The sequence below is a fragment of the Prionailurus bengalensis genome, chromosome B2 (genome assembly GCF_016509475.1).
Source record: "Prionailurus bengalensis isolate Pbe53 chromosome B2, Fcat_Pben_1.1_paternal_pri, whole genome shotgun sequence".
Classification (NCBI taxonomy): Eukaryota; Metazoa; Chordata; class Mammalia; order Carnivora; family Felidae; genus Prionailurus; species Prionailurus bengalensis.
The window spans coordinates 1,188,387-1,198,129 of record NC_057349.1 but is presented as its reverse complement, the minus strand read 5'-3'; the positions used below and the strand labels follow the sequence as shown (position 1 = coordinate 1,198,129).

Sequence of the window (9,743 nt, the reverse complement as noted above, 5' to 3'; positions counted from 1 at the left end):
AAATACAGAGAACAAACTGAGGGTTGCTGGCATGTTGTTGGGTGGAAGCATGGGCTAAATGGCTGATAGGCATTAGAAGGGCTCTTGGGATGAGCATTCAGTGTTATATGTAAGTGATGAATCACTAAATTCTATTCCTGAAATCATAATTACACTAGATGTTAACTAACTTTGATTTAAATAAATTTTAAAAAAACATAAAAAGGTCTACACAGTGAAGGAAACAATCAGCAAAACTAAGACAACTGATGGAACGAGAGAATATATTTACACATGACATCTGATAAAGGGTAAGTATCCAAATCTACAGTGAAATTATCAAATTCAACACCCAAAAAACCCCCAAATAATCCAGTGAAGAAATGGGCAGAAAACATGAATAGACACTTCTCTAAAGAAGACATCCAGATGGCCAACAGGCACATGAAAAGATGCTCAACGTCACTCCTCATCAGGGAAATACAAATTGAAACCATACTGAGATACCACCTCAAGCCAGTCAGAGTGCTAAAATGAACAAATTAGGAGACTATAGATGCTGGAGAGGATGTGGAGAAACAGGAACCCTCTTGCACTGTTGGTGGAAATGCAAACTGGTGCAGCCGCTCTGGAAAACAGTGTGGAGGTTCCTCAAAAAATTAAAAATAGACCTACCCTATGACCCAGCAATAGCACTGCTAGGAATTTACCCAAGGGATACAGTAGTGGTGATGCATAGGGACACTTGTACTCCAATGTTTATAGCAGCACTCTCAAGAATAGCCAAATTATTGTAAGAGCCTAAATGTCCATCAACTGATGAATGGATAAAGAAATTGTGGTTTATATACACAATGGAATACTACATGGCAATGAAAAAGAATGAAATATGACCCTTGTAGCAACATGGATGGTACTGGAGAGTGTTATGTTAAGTGAAATAAGCCATACAGAGAAAGACAGATACCATATGTTTTCACTCTTATGTGGATCCTGAGAAACTTAACAGAAACTCATGGGGGAGGGGAAGAAAAAAAAGAGGTTAGAGTGGGAGAGAGCCAAAGCATAAGAGACTCTTAAAAACTGAGAACAAACTGAGGGTTGATGGGGGCTGGGAGGGAGGGGAGGGTGGGTGATGGGTATTGAGGAGGGCACCTTTTGGGATGAGCACTGGGTGTTGTATGGAAACCAATTTGATAATAAATTTCATATTTAAAAAGAAAGCTCTTGGACCAAAAAAAAATGTGTCTATTAGCCAAAAAAAAAAAAAAAAAAAAAAAAAAAAAAAAAAAAAAGAAAAAAAAACCACAGTGAGATACCACTCCACACCAGTAAGAATAGCTAAAATTAACAATTCAGGCAACAACAGACGTTGGTGAGAATTCAGAGAAAGGGGAACGCCTTTGCACTATTTGTGGGAATGCAAACCATTGCAGTCACTCTGGAAAACAGTATGGAGGATCGTCAAACAATTAAAAGTAGAGCTGAGACCCAGCAATTGCACTACTAGGAATTTACCCAAGGGATACAAAAATGCTGGTTAGAAAGGACACATGCAACCCAATGTTCATAACAGCTCTGTCAACAATAACGAAACCATGGAAAGAGCCCAAGTGTCTAATGTATTTCCAATTTCAATTATTGTGCTCTTTATGTCTGGTTTGTTCCTTTTTTATCTCTTTGTTTATCTCTATGTATTAATGATGTTCTCCACTCTTTTCTCAAGACATGGGTATCTTTAGATCATTATTTTAAATTCTCTATAAGACATATTATTTATGTCCGTTTCACTTAGGTCTCTTGCTGTGATTTTGTCTTGTTCTTTCATTTGGAACACACATCTCTGTCTTCTCATTTTGCCTAACTCTCTGCATCTGTTTCTGTTAGAAACATCATCTATATTTCATGCTCTTGATAGTAGTTGGCAGGGCACACACTTTTAACAAGTTTGCTATGGCCCTCTTCCATATGGGATACACAGTCACCACAGAGATTGGGCCGGCAGGGTCCACTTCACAAAGCACACATGGGTGAGGTCCACAGTTTTAACAAGATGTGTGCATCCTCCCTAGGAGTACATCATCCACTAGACTGATGCCCCACAAAGTGCACATTCAGGATACATGGCATTGGCAAGGGGTACTGGTATTCTGGTGCACGGGATCTGCAGTGCCAGGACTGATACAGACTTGACTGGAGGGGCCAGGGTGTGGTGTAAATTATCTAGGCAGTGAATGCCAGAGCCATTATAGATTCCTGCAGGTAGCCTTGTATCCATGCTGGAAATGGGGGGGGGGGCAGGGATAATGGCATGCACCAGCTCCATTTTTCTTGGATAAGTCCCACAATAAACCCTGAGATTAGTAAATAACTACCTCACATCCACCTCATATGTTTCTCAAAATGTTGCTTCTATGCTGTATCTCAGAGGGCTGTTTGTTGTTTTAGGGGACTCAGTTAGGGATGAGGAACTCGGTTTCTTATCAGGGACTTTAAGGATGAGGACTCAGTTTCCTATTGCCTTCCAGGCTCTCCCAAAGCTAGACCCACTAATTTTCAAAGTTCTAGGCTTTAAGTCTCCTTGTTGTAAGAACTGACAACATTTGGCCCCTCTATTTTCAAATCCAAACATTATTGGGATATGTTTTCCCCATGAAGGCTTCCAGGTGTAATAGTCTGTTTCTCTCCCCTCTGTTTGCCCACCAGTCCCTCCATCTGGGGGCCAGACCCTGCAGTTTAGCTCCTGAGCATGTCTTAACTCTTCCTACCCTCTTCAGTGTGGTTCTTCTCTATGTTTAGTTGTGGAATTTTTTAAGCCAGTCTTTGGGTCATTTTCTGGATTATTTACAATGATGTATTACCTAGTTGTATTTGTCATATGAGGTGAGTTTAGGGTCCTTCTACCTTGTTATCTTCCTCCAGATGTCCCTAAATTATAACCATTTTCTTACATGAAATTTTTTCCAGTAAAAGTTTTTATTTAGAAAATAAAATAAATTTATTTCCAAAATATGAACATGGTAAATAAATATATTTGAAAACATGCCATACCATCAATACTAAGATGGACCTTACCAAGACACTAGGATGTTGAGAGTTCTGCATTTGTATTTGATATATTGATCACACATTGGTAATAGCAAAGGTTTATCAAGAGCTGTTCTGCATGAGGCACTTATGGCCAACAACAATCTTATGAAGTAGGCTTAAAGGTTAGGTGGCTCAGAAAAGTTAAAATGTACCTTATGATTGGTATCTTATGATTGGTAGGCAGAGGAAGTGGTGCTGACTCGGATCTATTGGTGACAAAGCCAACATTCTATGGCTGACCCTTGAACAACACAAGGGTTAGGGTACCTCCATGCAGCTGAAAATCCATGTGTAACATTTTTTTGTTTAAATTTATTTTTAATTGAAGCATAATTGATATACAATATTAGGTTAGTTTCAGATATAAACAGTGAATCAACAATTCTATACATTACTTTGTGTTCACCACAGTAAATATAGTCACCACCTGTTCCCATACTTTACTATATTTTGGCTATATTCCCTGTGTTGTACTTTTTACTCTCGTGACTTATTTTAGAGAAAGAGAGAGCAAGCAGAGGAGAGGGGAAGAGGGATAGGGATAGAGAAGGAGAAAGAGAGAGAGAGACACACACAGAGAGACAGAGAGAGACAGAGAAGATCTTAAACAGGCACCACACTCAGCACAGAGTCCAGCTTGGAGATCAATCCCATGACCCTGAGATCACGACCTGAGCTGAAATCAAGTTTGATGCTCAATCAACTTAGCCATCTAAGTACCCCATGACTTGTTATTTTGTAACAGGAACTTTGTAACTTTTTAAAAAAATTAATGTTTGTTTATTTTTTGAGACAGAGAGAGACAAAGCACGAGCAGGGGAGGGGTGGAAAGAGAGAGAGAGAGGGAGACATGGAATCTGAAACAGGCTTCAGTCTCTGAGCTATCAGCACAGAACAGGATGCGGGGCTTGAACCCAAGAACCGTGAGATCATGATAGGTGAAACCTTTTATGTTTTTCATTTCTGTTATTCAAGAACCTTGAGAAATGGTACCCATCTATTTTCACATGTCTATAGGAAATAAATTAATTAAAATCTATGAAATCATGTTAATATTCTGTTTAGAGACTCAATGTCTCCCCATTCGCTGTAATAGTGGTTCTCAAATTTAGCCTCATTGCCTGTAGTGTTTAGTAAGAAACATCAGCTGCTGAGTCCATCCTGCATTGTTGGCTCAGTAGGTCTGAAGTGGGCCCAAGAGTGTGCATTTTTGATAAGTTGCCAAGTGACGCTGTTTGTGCTGGTCCAGGACCACACAACTTTAGAAGAAAAAGCTAAAACTCTTTATCAGGCTATGGAGGTTAAAAGTTAAGTTACTCTAACAGAGAAACCCCAAAATAAAATGACTTCATTATATTAAATAATATAGAATATTTTTCTGCTGTAATACTGTGGAGGCATTGCTCTGCTTCTGGGGGTTCTGGTTCCATCTTATTGTTTCATTCCCTCTTAGGATTTTTGGCAAAGCTAGAGACCTTCCACATCCACACTGCAGCCAGCAGGAACAGGAGGGAGGAGGGTGAGAATAAATACCTTCTTATTAGATAAGATAAACCATGAGTTCCACACATTTCACTCCTCATATTATGTTAGTGAAGGCCAGTCTCAGAGATATGATATGCCACATGGTGACCCTGCAACAGTTAAAACTTGAAGCAGAAAGTGGAATGAATAAGGGTGGGTAGTTGGTCTCCACCACAAAGTCCCCACCGACAGTATCAAATGGATGTACAGGGGTGTCTGGGAAGAAAAAAATCAGTGTCCAGTGTAATCCTACATAAAAATATTCCAGGTGAAATATATTCTTAGTACTTAGTACATATCTCTATTACTGTACTTAAGCACATTTAATCATTATATGTTTATTTATCTGTAGTCCCAGATTAGTCTTGAAGCATTTTAAGTGTATGAATTGAAGTTCCTTTATGTATCTGTATCTCTATCTCCTATAATTTTGGTGTACTTCCTACTTATTTACAAATCGGTACTCGGTACAATTCTTGGTACAAGGTAGACACCCAGTAAGTGTTTCTTACAGAAATGAATTGACTCATCTTCTGTTGGTAAAGGTCAGTGTTATTTCCTTACTTCTCTTCCATCTAACTCATGACTTTGCTGACCATTTTCGTTCACACAGTATTCTCTTTACTGCACTCTTCACATCTTTGTTTCTTAAAGTGTAGATCAGAGGGTTAAGGGTGGGTGTGACGATTGTGTAAAATAGTGTAAGGAACTTCCCTTCATCTTCAGATGTGCTATTCTGTGGCTTCATGTACATATAAATGATTGTTCCATAAAACAGAGTTACTACTGTGAGGTGGGAACCGCATGTATTAAGGACCTTATGCCACCTTGCTGTTGACTTGATCCTCATGACAGCTTGAGTGATAATTGCATATGAGATGAAAATTATTGATAGAGGTGCTAGAAGAAATATCACTCCAAGAGCAAAGACAACAATCTCAATTACTTTTGAGTAGACACAAGCCATCTTGAGCAAGGCTGGCATCTCACAGAAAAAATTATCCACCTCCCGGTGCCCACATCTTGGCAACTTCAAAGTCAAGGAACAAACGATTAAGGCACTGCCAAGACCACCTAACCAGGCAGTGAGAACCATCTTCTGGCAAAGCTGAGGGTGCATTAATACTGTGTAGTGAAGAGGTTGACAGACAGCAGCATAGCGATCATAGGCCATCACAGCCAAGAGAAGACATTCTGTTGCTCCCAAGTCAAGGGCAAAAAAGAATTGGAGCACACACCCTCCATAGGTAATAGACTTTGTTGGACCCCATAGATTTACCAGCATCTGTGGGATAATGCTAGTTGCATAACAGAGGTCCAGAAAAGACAAATTGGATAGGAAGAAATACATGGGAGTATGGAGCTGGCTGTCTAGGTTAGATACAAGGATGATGGCTGTGTTTCCTGCTAGAGTCATAATATAGAAGACGAAGACAACCCCAGAGATGATGTGTTCTAATTGGGGCAGATCAGAAAACCCCAGCAGGATGAAGTCCGTAGTGGAACTTTCATTATTTGTGTCCATGACTCCTCTTGAAGGTCTAGAGGTCAATACCCTGGTAACAAAAAATAGCATCACTTTAGGTAGAAATAAAATGTCTAAAGTCTGCATGAGTATCCCAGATGCACTTGTTTGTGTGCTCTCTCCTTTTGGAATATTTCTTTTAACAATGTATTCAGTGACCATAGCTTCCCTGTGTTTATTCATAACCAGAGTGATTCTAAAAATAATATGCTAGAGGCTCTCCAGAACATGGCGGCATAGTAAGATGCTGGTCTCACCTTGTCTGGCTGGTCACTTAGATTCCACCTACATCTGCCTAAATAACCCAGAAAACCACCAGAAGACTAGAAGAATGGACTCTCTAGAGCCAAGCATAGACAAGAGGCCCATGGATGAGGGTAGGGAGGAGAGGTGGTGCGTGATACAGGGACTGGCAGGAGGGAGCTGGGGTGTGTAGGGGCAGCCCTCCCAGAAAGGCAGAGCCGCTGAAGTCTGGTTTGAAAAGAGGAGGGGCTGGACTGCGTGAGTCCTTACAGCCAGCAGGACTTAACATCTGGAATGTTAAAAGTCAACAGCTCTGCTCTTGGGGAGCAGGGAGGGTGAGAGAATGCCAGGAGAGACCTTTGTTGAGCCCTGGAAGACAGAATGCAGCTCAGCAGGGGAACAAAGGCCCTGGCAGGTGCCATTTCCCTCTCCCATCCCCCCAGGTGAAATTCCAAAGGGATCCATTTCCTGTCACCGAACTTGCTTGCACTGTGCAAATGCCCAATGCTGGGCTTCTGTGGATCCATCTCTTTGAAAGTCCTGCCCCCCTCCCAGTGCTGCAGGGCCACTCCCACAGGGGACCACCAACAGCAAAGTGAGCTAAGCCTGCCCCTCCTGCCCCTGTGCAACCTGCTGATCCACCCCAGCTAATACACCCTTGGCCAGATCCCATCAAAGCAGCATCACAAGCCTGGCAGTGTGCAAATAGCCCAGACAGGGGCCACACCACTCCACAGTGAGTCCTGTCCCTGGGAGAGGGGAAGATAAGGTACACACCAGTCTCACTGTAGCCCCAATGGTGGAATGGAAAAACATTCTGTGCTCATGACTGGGAGAATAAATATTGTTAAAATGTCAATACTACCCAAAGCAATCTACACGTTCAATGCAATCGCAAACAAAATTGCACCAGCATTCTCAAAGTTAGAACAAGCTATCCTAAAATTTGTATGGAACCACAAAAGACCCCGAATAGCCAAAGTAATACTGAAGAAGAGGACCAAAGCGGGAGGCATCACAATCCCAGAATTTAGTCTCTACTACAAATCTGTAATCATCAAGACAGCATGGTATTGGCACAAAAACAGACACATAGACCAATGGAATAGAATAGAGACTCCAGAATTAGTCCCACAGAAGTATGGCCAACTAATCTCTGGCCAATGGAAAAAAGACAGTCTCTTTATTTTTATTTATTTTTTTTTAAATTTTTTTTTCAACGTTTATTTATTTTTGGGACAGAGAGAGACAGAGCATGAACGGGGGAGGGGCAGAGAGAGAGGGAGACACAGAATTGGAAGCAGGCTCCAGGCTCTGAGCCGTCAGCCCAGAGCCTGACGCTGGGCTCGAACTCACGGACCGTGAGATCGTGACCTGGCTGAAGTCGGACGCTTAACCGACTGCGCCACCCAGGCGCCCCGACAGTCTCTTTAACAAATGGTGCTGGAAGAACTTGACAGCAACATGCAGAAGAATGAAACTAGACCACTTTCTTACACCATTGACAAAAATAAACCCAAAATGGATGAGGGACCTGAATGTGAGACAGGAAACCATCAAAAAATATCCGAAAGGAGTAGGAAAGAAAGCAGGAAAAACCTCTCTGACCTTAGCTGCAGCAGTTCTTACTTGACACATCTCCAAAGGGAAAGGAATTAGAAGCAAAGATGAACTATTGGGACCTCACGAAGATAAAAAGCTTCTGCACTACAAAGGAAACAATCAACAAAACTAAAGGCAACTGACGGAATGGGAAAAGATATTTGCAAATGGCATATCAGACAAAGAGCTAGTATTCAAAATCTAGAAAGAACTCACCAAATTCCACACCCAAAAAACAAATAATCAAGTGAAGAAATGTGCAGAAAACATGAGTAGACACTTCTCTAAAGAAGACATCCGGATGGCCAACGGACACATGAAAAGATACTCTTCATCAGGGAAATACAAATCAAAACCACACTGAGATACTACCTCACGCCAGTCGGAGTGGCTAAAATGAACAAATCAGGAGACTATAGATACTGGTGAGGATGTGGAGAAATGGGAACCATCTTGCACTGTTGGTGGGAGTGCAAACTGGTGCAGCCACTCTGGAAAACATTGTGGAGGTTCCTCAAAAAATTAAAAATAAATGTACCCTATGAGCCAGCAATAGCATTGCTAGATACAGTGGGATCTGTATCTAGCAAGGGATACAAGAGTGCTGGGATACAAGAGTGCTGATGCATAGGGGCACTTGTACCCCAATGTTTATAGCAGCACTTTCAACAATTGCCAAATTATGGAAAGGGTCTAAATGTCCATCAACTGATGAATGGATAAAGAAATTGTGGTTTATATACACAATGGAATACTGCTTGGCAATGAAAGAATGAAATATGGCCTTTTGTAGCAACATGGATGGAACTGGAGAGTGTTATGCTAAATGAAATAAGTCATACAGAAGAAGACAGATACCATATGTTTTCATTCTTATGTGGATCCTGAGAAACTTAACAGAAGACCATGAGGGAAGGGAAGGAAAAAAAATTAGAAAGGGAGAGAGCCAAAGCATAAGAGACTCGTAAAAACTGATAATAAGCTGATGGTTTTTGGGGGGTGGGAGAGAAGGGAAAGTGGGTGATGAGCATCGAAGAGGGCCCCTGTTTGGATGAGCACTGGGTGTTGTATGGAAACCAATTTGAAAATAAATTTCATATTAAAAGAAAATAATAAAAATAATAAAAATAATACGATAATTGCAATCACACTAAAGTGTAAACAATTGAAAAGGCTTAATATACTACAACACTTATGGTTCTCTGTGTTTTGGGTAAGCAATAAATCCATAAAGTTAATGACATAAGTTAGGAGTAGGATATATTTAGAGCTGTTCCTTCTTGAAATTATGACATTAGATCACTTGACATGACAAGTTTTCCCTTATCAAAGGAGTGGAGTTTAAGGTAAAAAGGTAAATAACCTACTATTTTGGGATAAGCTGCACCATTTGGTAGGAAAATCACTTTCCACATTCATGTCCAAATGTCTGCATTCCAGCTATTATCATCACCACCAGCATCACCACCAACCTCTCCTCATATTTTCACTCGTATTCAACCCTGCAGACACTGATATTTCTGAATCAATTTTGGTGTTCCTCATTATACTGCTCTTTTTTGGTGCTGGGAAAAAATTGTCTTTCTTATTAACCATTATTTACATGTACAGAAGCCATTTGTTTCTTTGAATACCTTTCATGACTGCTATTACACCAGTTAAATAGCCTTATAATTTTTTGCAGAATTAAAAGGAACCTATTCCAGAAGGATTGGTTACCACTTACACACGTCAAAAACCTGTGTTAGCTCCTACTCATCAGGCCATTCAGCAGGATTAG

The 9,743-nt window shown here is 40.8% G+C and overlaps 1 protein-coding gene across 1 annotated transcript; it reads right to left on the bottom strand.

Annotated features, from left to right (window-relative positions):
• Positions 1 to 5,173: 5,173 nt before the first annotated feature.
• Positions 5,174 to 6,896, bottom strand: LOC122490579 (olfactory receptor 2W1-like). Its single transcript, XM_043593228.1, has one exon. The coding sequence runs from the start codon at positions 6,299 to 6,301 to the stop codon at positions 5,174 to 5,176; it is 1,128 nt and encodes a 375-aa protein (XP_043449163.1). The 5' UTR covers positions 6,302 to 6,896.
• Between the last annotated feature and the right edge of the window lie 2,847 nt (positions 6,897 to 9,743).

Coding starts and splice junctions, on each gene's coding strand:
- LOC122490579 (XM_043593228.1), bottom strand. CDS start 6,301: ATGAATAAACACAGGGAAGCTATGGTCACTGAATACATTGTTAAAAGA.